The sequence below is a fragment of the Hemiscyllium ocellatum genome, unplaced genomic scaffold (assembly GCF_020745735.1).
Source record: "Hemiscyllium ocellatum isolate sHemOce1 unplaced genomic scaffold, sHemOce1.pat.X.cur. scaffold_1090_pat_ctg1, whole genome shotgun sequence".
Taxonomy (NCBI): Eukaryota; Metazoa; Chordata; class Chondrichthyes; order Orectolobiformes; family Hemiscylliidae; genus Hemiscyllium; species Hemiscyllium ocellatum.
Window position 1 is genome coordinate 28,916 of NW_026867673.1, and position 18,219 is coordinate 47,134.

Below are 18,219 nucleotides of genomic sequence, written 5' to 3' on the forward strand. Positions count from 1 at the left end.
CCTCTGGCAGCTCATTCCACACACGTACCACCCTCTGTGTGAAAAAGTTGTCCCTTTTAGATCATATGAAGGGAAAGTGATGAGATTTTGAAGGGAGGAATTTGAAAAGGAGGTCCTCGAGGGTAGTAATATCTGGATTACTCCCGGTGTTACGAGCTAGTGAGGGCGGGAATAGGAGGATAGAGCGGGGCTAAGGAGCTGGCGTATGGGGAGAAGGATTCACATTTTTGGATCATTGGAATCTCTTCTGGGGTAGAAGGGCTGCACCTAACTTGGAAAGGGGACCAATATTCTGGCAGGGAGATTTGCCAGAGTTGCTCAGGAGGATTTAAACTAGTAAGGTGGGGGGGCCAGGGAGATAGTGAGGACAGAGACGGGTCCAGCTGAGAACAGAAGTGAGTCAAACAGTCAGGGCAGGCAGGGACGAGGTAGGACGAATAAATTAAACGGCATTTATTTCAACGCAAGGGGCCTAACAGGGAAGGCAGATGAACTCAGGGCATGGTTAGGAACATGGGAGTGGGATATCATAGCAATTACAGAAACATGGCTCAGGGATGGGCAGGACTGGCAGCTTAATGTCCCCTAGGGGGGATGGCGGGCAGGAGTGTTTGCAGAACAATTCGCCTCCACCGGACTTAGAATCGCCGTTCCCGAGGTCACATAATCGCTTTTGTCCCTTGTTTTGAGAAAGGGAAACATGAGCGTGGGGGGGGGGAGTCAGGAATACGAGGTGAGGGGGGGGGGGGGGGGGGGGTTGGGGGAAGGGAGGGTTAATTCCCCACACACCGGAAGGAACTCGAAGCTTGCGAAACCTCAAAAATTTTTCGCGCTGAAGGAATGGAATGCCCAGGATTGTGGAGGAAGAGGGAGGGAGGCTGGGCCGGCCCAGACTATAAAGCAAAGGGGGCAAACGCTGCTCTCTATCAGATCACCTTCCAACCTGCGAAGCCACTCACTGGGAGCGAGCGAAGGCTGCGATAAGATATGAGGACTGAGCTGCGATCCGTCAGCGTTCCCGCCCGTCAGGATGAGGCTCAGAGGTAGAGCCAAGGGGAGGGGGAATTCGATCCCATCACTCCCCCCGAGAGGCCAGAGGCTGGGTCTCTTCATACTGTGGAGGCGGGAGGGAGAGAGAAGGAGAGAGAGAGAGAGAGAGAGAGAGTGTGTGTGTGAGAGAGGGAGGGTGTGTGTGTGTGTGCGTGTGAGTGAGAGAGAGATGGAGAGAGAGAGAGTGTGAGAGAGGGAGAGAGTGTGTGTGTGTGGGAGAGAGAGAATGTGTGGGAGAGAGAGGGAGTGTGTGGGAGAGAGAGAGTGTGTGAGAGAGAGGGAGAGAGTGTGTGTGAGAGAGGGAGTGTGTGTGTATGTGTGTGAGAGAGGGAGAGAGAGAGTGTGAGAGAGGGAGAGAGTGTGCGTGAGAGAGAGAGTGTGCGTGAGAGAGAGAGAGTGTGCGTGAGAGAGAGAGTGTGTGTGAGAGAGAGAGAGTATGCGTGAGAGAGTGTGTGTGAGAGAGGGAGAGTGTGTGTGAGAGAGGGAGAGAGTGTGTGAGAGAGGGAGAGAGTGTGTGTGAGAGAGAGAGTGTGTGCGTGAGAGAGAGAGTGTGTGCATGAGAGAGAGAGTGTGTGCATGAGAGAGAGAAAGTTTGCGTGAGAGAGAAAGTTTGCGTGAGAGAGAGAGAGTTTGCGTGAGAGAGAGAGAGTGTGCGTGAGAGAGAGAGAGTGTGTGTGAGAGAGGGAGAGTGTGTGTGAGAGAGAGTGTGTGTGAGAGAGGGAGAGTGTGTGTGAGAGAGGGAGAGAGTGTGTGAGAGAGGGAGAGAGTGTGTGTGAGAGAGAGTGTGTGCATGAGAGAGAGAGTGTGTGCATGAGAGAGAGAAAGTTTGCGTGAGAGAGAAAGTTTGCGTGAGAGAGAGAGTTTGCGTGAGAGAGAGAGAGTGTGCGTGAGAGAGAGAGAGTGTGTGTGAGAGAGGGAGGGAGTGTGTGTATGAGAGAGGGAGTGTGTGTGTGAGAGAGTGCGCGTGAGAGAGAGAGAGTATGCGTGAGGGAGAGTGTGTGTGAGAGAGGGAGAGAGTGTGTGTGAGAGAGAGAGTGTGTGTGTGTGTGAGAGAGGGATAGTGTGTGGGAGAGAGTGTGTGTGAGAGAGAGAGTGTGTGTGTGTGTGAGAGAGGGAGAGAGTGTGTGAGAGAGGGAGAGAGTGTGTGTGAGAGAGAGAGTGTGTGCATGAGAGAGAGAGTGTGTGCATGAGAGAGAGAAAGTTTGCGTGAGAGAGAAAGTTTGCGTGAGAGAGAGAGTTTGCGTGAGAGAGAGAGTGTGCGTGAGAGAGAGAGAGTGTGCATGAGAGAGAGAGAGTGTGTGTGAGAGAGGGAGGGAGTGTGTGTATGAGAGAGGGAGTGTGTGCGTGAGAGAGTGCGCGTGAGAGAGAGAGAGTATGCGTGAGGGAGAGTGTGTGTGAGAGAGGGAGAGAGTGTGTGTGAGAGAGAGAGTGTGTGTGTGTGTGAGAGAGGGATAGTGTGTGGGAGAGAGTGTGTGTGTGAGAGAGAGAGTGTGCGTGAGAGAGAGAGAGTGTGCGTGAGAGAGAGAGAGTGTGCGTGAGAGAGAGTGTGAGAGAATGTGTGCGTGAGAGTGTGAGAGAGAGTGTGAGTGTGTGAGAGAGAGTGTGAGAGTGAGTGTGTGAGTGTGTCAGTGAGGTGCTCGAACCCCTGCTTCCCTGGGGGGTGGGGGTGGGGATGGGGGATAGGCTGATCAATACTATCTATCCCGCTGGGTCCCTGCCTAACCAGCTCGGGCCCCTGTGTCCGTGTCGGAACGACGCAGCCCGTGGTAGGGAACGTTGCTCCTTCTGTCCAGCCTGAGTCTAACTGTTGCTGTTCTCCACAGGCCCTTCAGTTACAAATGCAGAAAGGACTCCGCGGGCTCTCAGAGTACCTGTGTCCCACTTCAGGTGAGAACCCTTTACACGTCCCTCCTGGTCTCATTCCGAGCCCACCTCCTCCAGCCGGGATTCCCCTCATTCAGAACCGCCCCCAACTTCCTCCTTTTCCCCCCTGTCGACTCCCTGTTCGAAATCCGATAGGTTTCCCGTGACCTGCCCTCTCTCCCCCCTTGGTTCTGAACATAACCCTAACCCGATCCGGTCTCTCTCTGTCCGTCAGCCCCTGGAATCAGGCTGGGAAACCCCTCGCTCCATGCACACACAATGCCCAAGGAGCGCGGTCGCCCCCTGTCCCACCCACTTCCTGTACCCCACTCCTCTCTCGCTGCGTTTGGAGGGGGGCACCGTTTGCCTTCCTTCGATGGTTGGCACCTTGGCGAAATCTGATGTCATCCTGTGATTGTCCTCCCTCCCCTCCCCCCGACTTCCCAGAGTCCCCTTCAGGTGAAGATACCCAACAAGATGGAGGAGTGCGGAGGCCCAGACGGAGGAGAGGAGCACGAGAGCTACCAGCTGAAGATCACGGGGGCGTCTTCGGCCATCGTGCCAATGGGCAGCACCCACCTCTCCCTGGAGCGGTCGGTCATGCTGGTCCTGGCCATGGAGAGGTTAAAGGCCGGGCTCCAGCGTCACCCCTCGCCCGAAGGCTGGGCGCACGACTCCAGCGCCTTTGCTGACTCGGACCTGCTGGAAAACTTCGCCGCCATCATGGAAGGTAAGGGCACGTGCGCCCTCCCCTTGTTTCCCTGCTGCGCTTCACTCCCGCGGGAGGGTCTGGAACTCGGACGCCACAGACGCCCTCCCCACTGCCCCTCTCCCACCCAATCAGGGGTGGGTCAGTGCTGCCAACAGTCTGTACCAAATCTACACTGGTCCCACTTTCCCACACTAGGCCCCAAGCCTCACACAGCACATCAAGCGCTCTGGTCCCACTTTCCCATACTAGGCCCCAAGCCTCACACAGCACATCAAGCGCTCTGGTCCCACTTTCCCACACTAGGCCCCAAAGCCTCACACAGCACATCAAGCGCTCTGGTCCCACTTTCCCACACTAGGCCCCAAAGCCTCACACAGCACATCAAGCGCTCTGGTCCCACTTTCCCACACTAGGCCCCAAAGCCTCACACAGCACATCAAGCGCTCTGGTCCCACTTTCCCACACTAGGCCCCAAAGCCTCACACAGCACATCAAGCGCTCTGGTCCCACTTTCCCACACTAGGCCCCAAGCCTCACACAGCACATCAAGCGCTCTGGTCTCACTTTCCCACACTAGGCCCCAAAGCCTCACACAGCACATCAAGCGCTCTGGTCCCACTTTCCCACACTAGGCCCCAAGCCTCACAGCACGGCTGGTGGGGGGGACAACATGCTATGAGGCTTTGGGCCCAGTACGGGGAAATGGAACCAGTAGATTTGGTACAGACATTTGGTGGCATTCACCCTTTTAAACCCTTTCCCCTCCCATCGATTGGGGGAGATACGTTATCCCTCCAATCCCCAGCTACGTTAACCCTCGGCAGTGATTCCATCGTACGTCAGATTCCCAGACGGAGGTCGGAGAATCCCTACGGGCGCGGGTCCCTTCAACCCTCCCAAGAGCGTCCTGCTGAGCTCCGTTCCCCCCATCACCCTGAATTTCCTGCAACAGGCCTGGACGCTGAGGGTGGGGGGCTTGGAGGCTAATGTAGCACGGTCGCCTCCCCCTGACCCGCACATCGTCGGGAACCTCAACTGGGTTGGGGGGAGAACGGGAGGCAATTCTGTACAGGCGGTTCGCCCCCGTGAGTTGGAATTCTGCGCTCACTCCGTCAGCCCAATCCACTAACGCCTCTCGCCCCTCCTTCCCCGTTTCTCTCTCTCCTCCCCCTCCCCCGCAGAGATCGACCCCTGCCTCATCTCCGACGGCGTCACCGAGAGCTCCTCCTGTCGCTTCCGCTTCGTGCACACCGAGTGCAGGCGTCTGACGGACGACAGGGACCGGGCCCTCATCCTGGCGCAGGACATGCAGCTGCTGGCGGTCTCCCTGAGGAGCCCCGTCGACGCGGGTAGGTGGGGGAATTAGCGTGGGCGACCCGTTGGCTGCGGGCGGTGAGGTTGTGGGGGGGGGGAAGCGAGGGGGGTGGGAGATGGCGGCTTAGGAAACCCTCTCCTCCCAGGGAACTCTCAATCTGGTATCCTTACGCCTCTTCGGTGGGGGAGTGGGGGTCTCGGGGGCTCCACGTGACCCCAGACCCTCCCTCTCCCCCACCTTTCCCTCAGTCAAGCACTCTGGTCCCACTTTCCTATGCTAGGCCCCAGGCCTCACACAACACGTCAAAGTGCTCTGGTCCCACTTTCCTATGCTAGGCCCCAAGCCTGATACAACATGTCAAAGCGCTCTGGTCCCACTTTCCTATACTAGGCCGCAAGCCTCACACAACACGTCAAAGGTCTCCGGTCCCACTTTCCTATGCTAGGCCGCAAGCCTCACACAACACGTCAAAGTGCTCTGGTCCAACTTTCCTATGCTAGGCCCCAAGCCTGATACAGCACGTCAAAGCACTCTGGTCCCACTTTCTTGTGCTAGGCCCCAGGCCTCACACAACACGTCAAAGCACTCTGGTCCCACTTTCTTGTGCTAGGCCCCAAACCTCACACAACACGTCAATGTGCGCTGGTCCCACTTTCCTATGCCGAGAGGGGTTGGGAGTATGTGAGGGGGCAAGAGATGAGGGCCACTCACAAATGCTTCCCCCCCTCCTCCCCCCACATGTGGGGAGGGGGTATCTGAGACTGTTTGAAGCGAGAGAGTGTGTGGGGGGGTAATGTTTAGAACTTGTTCATGCAGAGGGTACCATTGCGACACGGGGGGGGGGGGTTAACTCTCACCATTTCCTCTTCACGCCCTCCTGTCTGCCTCTTACTCTGCACCAATATGCTGTTTCAACATAATTACTTCGTAAAATTACTTCAACGGTGAATTCCTTTTTCTGGCTGAGATCTCTCTAGGTCACCTTCTTATTTCTCACTCGCAAATACTTTCAATGTGAAAAGGTACCATTTGATAGCGAGTGTTTCAATCTTTCTCTCTCTCTCACTCTCCTTTCTCTCTCTCTCATCTCTCTCCTGTCTCCCTCTCTCTTCTTTTTCCTGTCTCTCTCTCTCTGTCTTCTCTCTCTCTCTGTCTTCTCTCTCTCTCTCTCCTGTCTCTCTCTCTCTGTCTTCTCTCTCTCTCTCTCCTGTCTCTCTCTCTCTCTCTCCCCTGTCTTTCTCTCTCTCTCTCCTGTCTCTCTCTCTATCTTCTATCTCTCTCTCCTGTCTGTCTGTCTCTCTCTCCTGTCTCTCTCTCTCCTCTCTCTCTCTCCTCTCTCTCTCTCTCCTCTCCCTGTCTCTCTTTCTCTCTCTCCTGTCTCTCTCTCTCTCCTTTTCGCCTGTCCGTCTCTCTCACTCCTGGCTCTCTCTCTCTCCTGTCTCTCTCTCTCTCTCTCTCACTCTCTCCTGTCTCTCCTCTCTCTCTCTCTCTCTCTCTCTCTTGTCTTTCTCTCTCTCCTCTCCCCATCTCTCTCTCTCACTCCTGGCTCTCTCTCTCTCTCCTGTCTGTCTGTCTCTCTCTCTCCTCTCCCCGTCTCTCTCTCTCTCTCCCCTGTCTCTCTCTCTCTCTCTCTCTCTCCCCCTCGACGGCAGTTCCTCACTGGCTGACATTCAAGACTGTTGGTTTATAGACCACCCAATGTCGGATTGTCTCATTGCTCTGAAACACAAAAGATTTAAACTCAGTTGGGTTTCAGTTCGCTGGGACGTCCCATTTTGGTCAAATTCAAATTGTTGTCAAAACCCGCCTGGGGTGTCCGCTTCCACGGGACATCCATGCAACATTCCGGTGCATTCTGGGAACGCCACGGGCGCTGCTCCGCGCTCGGCGCGGGACGGCCTTCCTGCTCTCTTAAAGGGACAGCGCACGCCCTCAACTCTATAACGGGGGGATGGGACGGTTCGAGCATTGCGAAGGGGGTCTGGACGGCGGGGAGGAGGTGGCGGGACATGGGGAGGGGGTTTCGAGAGGGACTCCCGCGGTGGGTTCCAGAAAACAGGCCTCGGCCCAGATGGATTAGGCCGAAAGGGCCTGTTTTCAGGCTGTGGGCCTGGTCCTGTGACTCCCTGCCCCATCCCCCTCCCTGGCGGTTGCTCTCACGGTTAGCTCGCCCCTCTCTCTGACACCTCGCCCCTCCCCCCTTCTTTCTCTCTGCGCAGTTCAGCTGGACGTCATGTACTACAAGTCCACGGGGGACCAGCCGGAAATGTTGCCCGTCGTGTTGGGAGTGAGCCATCAGAACCTCTTCATCACGTGCACTGGGCCTCAGGAGAGGCCAAGGGTGAGGATCGAGGTAAGGGGGCACTCGTCTCTTGAGGGGGGGAGGGCGCAAGGGGGTTTCTGGGAGATTGACAATCGTCCTCCCCCACCTGGGTGGTGGGGGTTGGCATAACCTCGCTTCCCAGGCCCTGTGGTCGCGGGTGACCAGTGGGCCATCCGTCCAGGCCGGGCTTCGGGTCCAGAGGCGGGCACGGTACCCGCAGCACGCCAACAGAGCCTTCGGCCCAACCCGTTTCCCGCTGCTGACCCGCCCATGCCCCGTTGGCCGGCACTTGGCGCACGGAACGTTCCGGTCCATCTCCCCGTCCTTTGAAATGTTGGAATCACACACTCTACGTTGCCCCTCGGGTCCCTTTTAAATCTCTTCCCCGCGTTCCCCCCCCCCCCACCTCACACATAAACCTCTGGCATTGGACTCCCCAACCCCCATGGGCAAGGTCTTGGCGATCCACCTCATCTGCATCCCTCATGATGCTATCCACGCCCCCCCCCCCCCCCCACCCTCGGACCTTCAACGCTCCAGGGAAATAAACGAGCCCCCAGCCCATCCGACCTCTCTCAGTCATTCCAACCCTCCAGTCTGCTCCCGTTCCAATTCCATAACTCTCCGCATTACTCCAACGCCGGGCCCACTAAAAATCTCGTCTAAGTTGGTCAGAGTATTGAGTACAGGAGTTGGGAGGTCATGTTGTGGCTGGACAGGGCATTGGTTAGGCCACTGTTGGAATATTGCGTGCAATTTTGGTCTCCTTCCTATCGGAAAGATGTTGTGAAAGGGTTCAGAAAAGATTGACAAGGATGTTGGAGGGTTCGAGCTACAGGGAGAGGCTGAACAGGCCGGGGCTGTTTTCCCTGGAGCGTCGGAGGCTGAGGGGTGACCTTATAGAGGTTTATAAAATCATGAGGGGGCATGGGTAAGATAAATAGACACGGTCTTTTCCCCCTGGGGTGGGGGGAGTCCAGAACTAGAGGGACATAGGTTTAGGGTGAGAGGGGAAAGATATAAAAGAGATCTAAGGGGCAACTTTTTCACACAGAGGGTGGTACGTGTATGGAATGAGCTGCCAGAGGAAGTGGTGGAGGCTGGTACAATGACAACATTTAAAGGGCATCTGGATGGGTATATGAATAGGAAGGGTTTGGAGGGATATGGGCCAGAATGGGACTAGATTAGGCTCGGATATCTGGGTCGTCATGGCCGAGTTAGGCCGGAGGGTCTGTTTCCGTGCTGTACGTCTCTAATAACATCCCAACTCAATGCTCTGACTGACTATGTCAAGTGTGCCAAACGCCTTTGTCGTCTCCCTGTCTAGTTGAGAAAGCCACGTTGAAAGAACTGTGCACCTGCAACCCCCCCCCCCACCCCCACACCCTCAGGTCTCTCTCTCTCTCTCTCTCTGTTCCACACCACACTCCCCCCTCAGGGCCCGGCTGTGTGTAGGCCCTGCCCTGGCCTGCCTTCCCACAATGCAACAGCTGGCCTTCGACTCCGTCTGCTATCCCCTTCCCGGCCTTCCCGAATGGTGCCGGTGTGCATCCCGCGAGCTTGATACTCCGAGCGTCCGGCAGAGCGGGCGCCGTCCGCCGTTGCCGGGACGACGGCCCGAGAACGCTGAGGGGGTTGGGGCGAACCCGGACGGCTCTCACCGTGTGCGTTCTGTCTCTCTCTCTCTTTGGCAGAAATGGGACGAGAACCTCAGGAACATCAGCAGCGCCACCGACCTTCTGCGCTTCGTGTTCTTCAAGCGGGTGGGCAGCGGCGGGCACTACTTCGAGCTGGAGTCGGCCATGTACCGCGGTTGGTACATCAGCACCGCGCTGAGCGACGGCCAGCCCATCGAGATGGGCGTCAAGACCAACAGGAAGAGAGTCACCATCTTCACGGCCGAGTGAAGGCCTCGGTGATGTCACGCGCCCTTCCGCCCCACAAACTGCGCGTGTCTCAGAACCCCAAATCAGAAAGTTGTTGATTTTTGAGAGAGTCTGTGTATGTACTGAGTACAGAATATTCAATCTGGTTAGAAATGGAGGCGCTGACAATCCGACAGAACTGTCACGTGAATGGCTGGGGGCAATATTTGCTCCGCTTTCACTCGCCGCGCCTCATTCGCGTTTTAAGTTATGTTGCGTCCGGGAACTCGAGAGGATTCGATTATTTAACTATTTATTGTAATTTAACGTCTTTGCTAATTTATCTTCCGTTCGTCATTAAATCAAGTCGGCCATTTTATTATCAAACGTGTTGGCGTCCATGTTGATTTGTCGCACAGCCTAACAACAGGCCCGAACTGGCCACCTTTAGCTCTGAACCGGTCCGGCCCTGTTTGACCCCTGTCCCTCTGAACTCTTTCCTCAGCAAGTACGTGAGTGAACATCGTAGAGCCATATAACGTGGACACAGGTCCTTTGGTCCGAACTGTCCAGACATCCTAAACTAATCTGGGAGGGAATCCTGAGGGACAGGATGTAGCTGTATTTGGAAAGGCAAGGACTGATTCAGGATAGTCAACATGGCTTCGTGCGTGGGAAATCATGTCTCACAAACCTGATTGAGTTTTTTGAAGAAGTAACAAAGAGGATTGATGAGGGCAGAGCAGTAGATGTGATCTATATGGACTTCAGTAAGGCGTTCGACAAGGTTCCCCATGGGAGACTGGTGAGCAAAGTCAGGGAATACAGGGAGAACTAGCCATTTGGATACAGAACTGGCTCAAAGGTGGTGGTGGAGGGTTGTTTTTCAGACTGGAGGCCTGTGACCAGTGGAGTGCCACAAGGATCGGTGCTGGGTCCACTACCTTTTGTCATTCACATAAATGATTTGGATGCGAGCATAAGAGGTACAGTTAGTAAGTTTGCAGATGACATCAATGGAGGTGTAGTGGACAGTGAAGAGGGTTACCTCAGATTACAACAGGATCTGGACCAGATGGGCCAATGGGCTGAGAAGTGGCAGATGGAGTTTAATTCAGATAAATGCGAGATGCTGCATTTTGGGAAAGCAAATCTTAGCAGGACTTATCCACTTAACGGTAAGGTCCTAGGGAGTGTTGCTGAACAAAGAGACCTTGGAGTGCAGGTTCATAGCTCCTTGAAAGTGGAGTCGCAGGTAGACAGGATAGTGAAGGAGGCGTTTGGTATGCTTTCCTCTATTGAGTAGAGTATTGAGTACAGGAGTTGGGAGGTCATGTTGCGGCTGTACAGGATATTGGTTAGGCTGCTGTTGGAATATTGTGTGCAATTCCGGTCTCCTTCCTATCGGAAAGATGTTGTGAAACTTGAAAGGGTTCAGAAAAGGATGTTGCCAGGGTTGGAGGGTTTGAGCTACAGGGAGAGGCTGAACAGGCTGGAGCTGTTTTCCCTGGAGCGTCGGAGGCTGAGGGGGTGACCTTATAGAGGTTTATAAAATCAGGAGGAGCATGGATAGGGTAAATAGGCAAAGTCTTTTCCCTGGAATGGGGGAGTCCAGAACTAGAGGGGCATAGGTTTAGGGTGAGAGGGGAAAGATATAAAAGCGACCTAAGGGGCAACTTTTTCACACAGAGGGTGGTACGTGTATGGAATGAGCTGCCAGAGGAAGTGGTGGAGGCTGGTACAATTGCAACATTTAAGAGGCATTTGGATGGGTATATGAATAGGAAGGGTTTGGAGGGATATGGGGCGGGTGCTGGCAGGGGGGACTAGATTGGGTTGGGATATCTGGGACGGGTTGGGACCGAAGGATCTGTATCCGCGCTGTACATCTCTCTGACTCGATGATTCGATAGATAAATCTTTTTTCTGTACACAAGGCCCTTCTGGATTGTCTACACTTTATTTCAGTGCTCTTTCTTGGAATTGTTTTGAATAATATCGTTTTGTATTTGTTGTAACGTTAAAAAATATATATTTTTGAATAAAAATAGATTGAGAAAAAAAAGCAGGGAGGTTATGTTGCAGCTGGACGGGGCGCTGGTGAGGCCACATCTGGGATATTGTGTCCAGTTGTGGTCTCGTCACTTGAGACAGGACGTACTGGCGCTGGAGGGGGGGTGTAGAGGAGGTTGACTGGGTCGATTCTGGAGTTGAGAGGGTCGGTTATGAGGAGAGATTGGGATTAAATCCATTGGAATTCAGAAGAATTCGAGAAACATATAAAATTAGGAAGGGAATAGATAGGATAGAGGTAGAGAGGATGTTTCCACTGGCCGGTGAAAATAGGACAAGAGGGTGTAGTCTCCAAATGAGGAGGGAGGGAGCAGATTGAGGAGGGACCTCTTCTCCCAGAGGGTTGGGAATTGGTGGCATTCAGTGGAAGTGGTTGAACTCTCCTCAGGGAATGTTTTGAACGCTGAGATCGATCCCTTTCAGAACAGGAAAGGAATGAAGGGGGAGAGGGCGGGTGCTGAGTCCATGAGAAAGATCAGCCACGAAGGGCGGGGGGGCAGGCTTGAAGGGGGTCAGACGGCCTCCCCCCCCAAGTTCCTTATGTTCGGACCCCCACGGATGCCGAAGGAGACGGACAATCTCTCCGTGCTCGGCCGCGAACCAGGCCAGGTTCCGGAAACTTCCGCCCCGCCCGCGGTTAGCTGTCTGGCGATCGTCGCTGGCCCATGCTCGGAGCTGCACTGCACGCGGGTAGGCCTCACGTCTCTGATGCAGGCCTCCGCTGTCCGTGCAGCAGCAAGATGGAGGCGGGAGACTGGACCCCCCCCGCCCCAGTGTTGGAGCAGGCACACGTTGGCTCCTGCATTTATGTGGCACCCCCGATCCGCTGAGGAAGTGCATTACTGAGCAGGGTGCCCCACCCCCCCCACACATTGGCATCTGGCCTCTGGCGACCGGGAAAGGGCCTTGTGGAGTTAGGCTTCTACAGCAAGGCCCGACAATACAGCGACAGGGGTTGGGGGTGGGGGTGGGGTGCCAGGTTGTAACAGGGAGGTGTTTTTTTTTAACCGCTGAGGGGTTCCAGGTGGCATGTGGCAGCTGGCGAAATATGGCCCTCGATTTGTCAACGTTGGCGCCAACCACGTGGCGTTTTATCCATCCTGCCAAGCTGAGGATCGGGCTGGAGGGGTGCTGAGTTAGATGGTGGAAGTGAGGCATTGTGTGACGGTGCGTGGGCGGGGGAGTGGAGGGGTGGTGACACATGAGATGCTTTACAATTGACTGGGAGACCTGACTCGGTCGCTCCCCCATCGCTGCTTCCTGTTGCCAAAGCGACCGAAGGCTTCCCTTAGCCACTTGAGGCCTGGTCACCAATGAGCTCAGAACGCCAATCCTGAGGGGAGGGTGGTGTCACGTGATCTGTGCCAAGGGTCAACCAGTCTCTCAGTTGGCTCTCGGAACGGACAGCAGCTGTTTCCCACCTGGATCCTTGTCCTCGACAGTGTGAGGTTCGATTCCCAGCACCGGCTGAGGTGACAGTGAAGGGCTCCCCCTTCTCAATCTCTCCCCTCGCCTGAGAGGCAGCGACACCTCAGGTGAAACCAGCCTCCAGTCCCTCCCCACTCTCTCTCTCTTTGTCTTGTGAGAGAGCGCAGCCTTGTGGTCGGTCGGATAATGGCGGCTTTGAAAATCGTCACACGGGGCAAGAATTCTGGAAGGACGTTAACCAACCGCCAAATTTGCAAACTCAATTTCCTAGGATGTTATCGAGGCCGGAGGCTTTGAGTTGGAAGGAAAGGTTGAGCGTATTTTTTTTTCCCTGGAGCATCAGAGGCTGAGGTGGGGATGACCTTATAGAGGTTTATAAAATCATGAGGTAACTGCGTGGACAGAATGCTTGGCCAAGGCCTTTATTTTTTTTTCTTTCTTTTTTTATTTTACTTTTCTTTTTTTTTGTGCAGGTGTGAGACACAGTGAAAGACACAAAGTGTACAAATCTTTATTCAATTTCCACCACCAGGAAGATAGGAAAACACCCGGGTGGCCCTTCACCTCAAAGGGCAATGCTGTGTGATCGATCTCCTGTGTATTTTTTTTTCTTTTTTTCTTCTTCTTCTTTAATACTGTGTGAAATCTCCTCCTTATTTTTTTGTGTGGTCAATCTCCAGTTTTTATTTAACCCCTAAACTACCGCCTAACTGCGGTAGTGCTTATTTTTTTTCCCCCAGCACCCATACTCGGAGCGCAGGCTGCACTGCACCCGGGTAGGCCTCATGTCTCCAAGTGTGTGTGTGCAGGTGTGAGACACAGTGAGCCAAGGCCTTTATCCCTAGAGTTGGGGAGTCAAAATCTAGAGGGGCGTAAATTGAAGGTGAGAGAGGAAGCTGAGAGGCGACTTTTTTACACATGGAGTGAGTGGAATGAGCTGTCTGTGATGGAGGCTGGTTCAATGACAACATTTAAAAAGGCTGAGACGCCAAGAGGAAGGGTTGAGAGGGATGTGGGACAACTGCTGGCAAACAGGACTAGAGTCATAGGGATGGACAGCAGGGAAACAGACCCTTCGGTCCAACCCGTCCATGCCGACCCAGATATTCCCAACCCAATCTAGTCCCAGCACCTCGCATTTATCTGAATTAAACTCCATCCGCCACTTCTCAGCCCTTTGGCCCATCTGGTCCAGATCCTGTTGTATATTAAAAAAACTCCAACTATCTACTTAACTAAATAAATAATAAACAAGCTAATACATAGCAATAATTCAGCTCAGCCAAACAAAACACTCACTCTCGGACATCGAGAGCATCAGTTTTCACAAATTCATACAGTCGCCGTTTCCCCTCTCCTGACACCGGACTCGGAAAAACACAATCGTCACGGCGATGTGGCAGCCCTTATTTGTGTGGCAGACAAATCCGCGTCCAGGTATTCCAAAACAAAATGGCCGCCATGTCTTATAGAAATTCCCAGTCTTGTGGTGTACCCATACTAGTGAGAAAATCCAGGGGGATACGCTCCATAACGACCTTCCGACAGGGCCAGGGGGAGGTTTCGGAGACCCAACCTAACAAGATATTCGCTCTTGCACAAGAAAGTGCCAACGTCGAAAGGCATGTTTTGCTTTATGTGCACCTGCAGGGAAGGCCCAGACGAAACGGGATGGGGTCCTTCACCTCCCTGCTTTTCAACTCCATCCCTTTCGTGACGAAGGACAGGATTCCAATTGCCTTCTGTGACAATGCTGCTTCCCTTTAACCAGGGTTAGACCAGAGACCATAGGACCATAGGCCCATTCAATCATGGCCGACGGGCATTTCAACGCCACCTCCCCGCACGCTCCCCGTCTCCCTTAATTCCTTGCGAGATTAAGAATTTAGCAATCTCTGCCTTGAAGACATTTAACGTCCCTGCGCTCCGTGGAAATGTATTCCACAGGCCCATCGCTCTCTGGCTGAACAAATGTCTCCTCATTTCCGTTCCAAATTGACCCCCTCTCATTCTAAAGCTGTGCCCACGGCTCCTAGTCTCCCCCGTCTGACGGAAACAATTTCCCAGCTTCCACCGTCTCTAAGCCAGGCATTAATCTTGTAAGTTTCTCTTAGAGCTCCCCTCCTGAAGGGAACACAATCCCAGAATCCTCGGCTGTTTGTCGTACATTAGGCCTACCATTCCAGGGATCGTCTGGTTGTTTCTCAGGAGGTTGGAAAACCTCTGAAAAGTCCAACTTCAAATGGTTTCTGGGCTGGTTTGATTGTGGCGAACAGATATTGCCTCAGTCAGTAGGCTTTCAAGGGTTTGATGTGAAGATGCTTTTGAGTTGGACTGGGGGGGTGGACAAACTTAAAAATCACACAACACCAGGTTATTGTCCGACAGGTTTATTTGGAAGGACACTAGCTTTCGGAGCGACGCTCCTTCATCAAGCTGATGAAGGAGCAACGCTCCGAAAGCTAGTGCTTCCAAATAAACCTGTCGGACTATAACGCAGTGTCATGTGATTGTTAACTTCAAGTTTTTGATAGGGCCAGGTTTCCCGGCTCAGCTTAACCCAGGTTTGGATTTTGATTTTTTTGGCCGTCGGGCTGTTTACCGAGAGCGGCCCGTAGTGTCGGAAAAGCTGCTAAACACACAGAAACAGGTTCATGTCAGTGCGCTCTCTCTCTCTCTCTCTCTCTCTGACCTCTCTCCTGTAAGCAAGCGGTTGGTGGGGACTGTTGCTAGGGTTTGGAACGATGGTTGGAATGATCTGTTGGGTTTTTCGGATGATTAGATTCCCTACAGTGTGGAAACAGGCCCTTCGGCCCAACAAGTCCACACCGACCCTCCGAAGAGTAACCCACCCAGACCCATTTCCCTCTGACTAATGCATCTAACACTATGGGTAGTTTAGCATGGCCAATCCACCCTAACCTGCACATCCCTGAGCACTATGGGACAATTTAGCATGGCCAATCCACCCTAACCTGCACATCCCTGAGCACTATGGGACAATTTAGCATGGCCAATCCACCCTAACCTGCACATCCTGAACACTATGGGTAATTTAGCATGGCTAATTCACCCTAACCTGCACATCCCTGAGCACTATGGGTAATTTAGCATGGCCAATTCACCCTAACCTGCACATCCCTGAGCACTATGGGTAATTTAGCACGGCCAATTCACCCTAAACTGCACATCCCTGAGCACTATGGGTAATTTAGCATGGCCAATCCACCCTAACCTGCACATCTTTGGACTGTGGGAGGAAACCAGAGCACCCGGAGGAAACCCACACAGACACCGGGGAGAACGTGCAAACCCCACACAGACAGTCGCCCGAGGCCAGAATCGAACCTGGGACCCTGGTGCTGTGAGGCAGCGGTGCTAACCACTGAGCCACCGTGCCGCCCCGTGACGGGTCACCTTCTTTGGTTTTCTGTACTCTCCTGTTTGCGTTCCACGCGGTAGCCTTGTATCTGAGTTCTGCTTCGTTTAAAACTAACGTTACAACACAGGATAAACCTTCCTGCTTGATATAACACCAGAAGAGATTTATCCTGCGCAGTAATCTGTGAAAATTCAAGATGTTCAGGAACTATTCCCAAAAGTCACTATTCAAAGTAAAAAGTAACAATTTTATTTTGTTAACGTCTAACATTGAATAATTAATTAACAACCGTTTACAGCTCCTTCCTCCAACCTATCTTTTACCTTTCCCTCTACATTACTAACACAATTAAAACCCTCAATTAAGATTTACCAAAAACTTCAAAGTCCAAAACCAGCCAGCTGTCAAATCTTCTCTTTGTCTTTCTCGGTCTTCTTTTCTTCTTAGGGATTTCTGTTTCACTGGTCATTGAGCGATGAAGGTACCTTTAAGAGAGCTATTCTCCTGTGCAGCCTGCTGATGTTGGTGGCCTGGCAGTTCTCCTCTTAACTGTTCAATTTTCCCTCAGTCTTATATCCCTCCTAAAGCTTCTGATTGCATCATTGGCTTTTAAGATTGTCAATATACTCAATTCAAACTTGTTGGGGTTTGGGGGGGTTATAAATTACACTGATTGGACGAATTTGAATCTGTTTTTGTATCCAGGCAACCAGCTACACTAATAAATGTTACAATGTAAAATTCTCCAGCTCTCTGGTTGCCTCTCTGAGTCCTTCACTCTCTTAAAGGTACAGTACACTTCTACAGGACCGCAGATGCTGGAGATCAGAGTCGAGAGTGCGCGGTGCTGGAAAAGCGCAGCAGGTCAGGCCGCGTCCGAGGGAGCAGGAGAATCGACGTTTCGGGCAGAAGCCCTTCATCAGGAGTGAGGTTTGTGAGCCGGGGGAGGGAGAGGGGGAATCGGTGAGAGATAAATGGGAGGGGATGGGGTGGGTAGCTGAGACAGCGATAGGTGGATGGAAGTGAGGGAGAAGGTCATTGGGAAGGAGTGATGGACAGGTCCAGAGGGCGGTGCCGAGTTGAAGGCTTGGGATAATGTTTCGGGGGGTGGGGGAGGGGGAGGATGGTACACCTTTACAACAGCTGCATCACTCCATGGCACACCCGCTTAGAATGGCTAGCACGTTTAAGGCCTGGGCTACCTTCTTGAAACGTTTTGAGGGGGTTGGGGGGGGGGGGAGGTCTTTACGGGATTTGCTGCCTGGTTCCGAACTGGGATCCGGACTCGAAGGCGGCGAGTGGGAGCTGTCGGTGCTCCGGGCGTTAAATCCGGCTGGTTTAACCGGCTCCGGGGACAAGCAGCGACTCTTTCAGTCACCAAGCGTTTGCCGAGGGCGTGGTGGGGGGGGGGAGGAGGGGGAAAAGTGACCTCGAGAGTGTTGGCAAATCCCACCCCCCACCCCAATCCGAGGAAAGGAGAGACCATTACAGCACGTGCTCAGTGTTTCATTTCGCTGAAAACATCCCCAGAATGTTTAGAAATCAATTGAGAAACGCAGCGTAGAATATAGAACGTTCTGGCCCAGTACAGGCCCTTCGGCCCTTCGGTGTTAACCGACCTTCAGGAGACCAATCTGAAGCCCAGATAACCTACACCATTCCATTAGAACGTAGAACATAGAACAATACAGCACAGAACAGGCCCTGCGGCCCACCATGTTGTGCCGAACATTTGTCCTAGCTTAAGCACCTCTCCAATTGCCCCTTAAAGGTCACCAACGATTCGGACTCTGCCACTCCCACGGGCAGCGCATTCCATGCCCCCACCACTCTCTGGGTAAAGAACCTACCCCTGACATCCCCCCTATACCTTCCACCCTTCACCTTAAATTTATGTCCCCTTGTAACACTCTGTTGTACCCGGGGAAAAAGTCTCTGACTGTCTACTCTATCTATTCCCCTGATCATCTTACAAACCTCTACCAAGTCACCCCTCATCCTTCGCCGTTCCAATGAGAAAAGGCCGAGAACTCTCAACCTATCCTCGTACGGCCTATTCTCCATTCCAGGCAACATCCTGGTAAATCTCCTCTGCACCCTCTCCAAAGCTTCCACATCTTTCCTAAAGTGAGGCGACCAGAACTGCACACAGTACTCCAAATGTGGCCTAACCAAAGTCCTGTACAGCTGCAACATCACCTCACG

The 18,219-nt window shown here is 53.3% G+C and overlaps 1 protein-coding gene across 1 annotated transcript; it reads left to right on the forward strand.

Moving 5' to 3' along the window:
• The first annotated feature begins 845 nt into the window (after positions 1–845).
• On the forward strand, positions 846–9,518 carry il1b (interleukin 1, beta). The gene is made up of 6 exons (XM_060822548.1): positions 846–1,043; positions 2,874–2,937; positions 3,361–3,643; positions 4,807–4,974; positions 7,160–7,293; positions 8,961–9,518. Exons 1-6 carry the CDS (start codon positions 988–990, stop codon positions 9,171–9,173), a joined length of 918 nt encoding a protein of 305 aa, XP_060678531.1. The 5' UTR covers positions 846–987; the 3' UTR covers positions 9,174–9,518.
• The last annotated feature ends 8,701 nt before the right edge of the window (positions 9,519–18,219 follow it).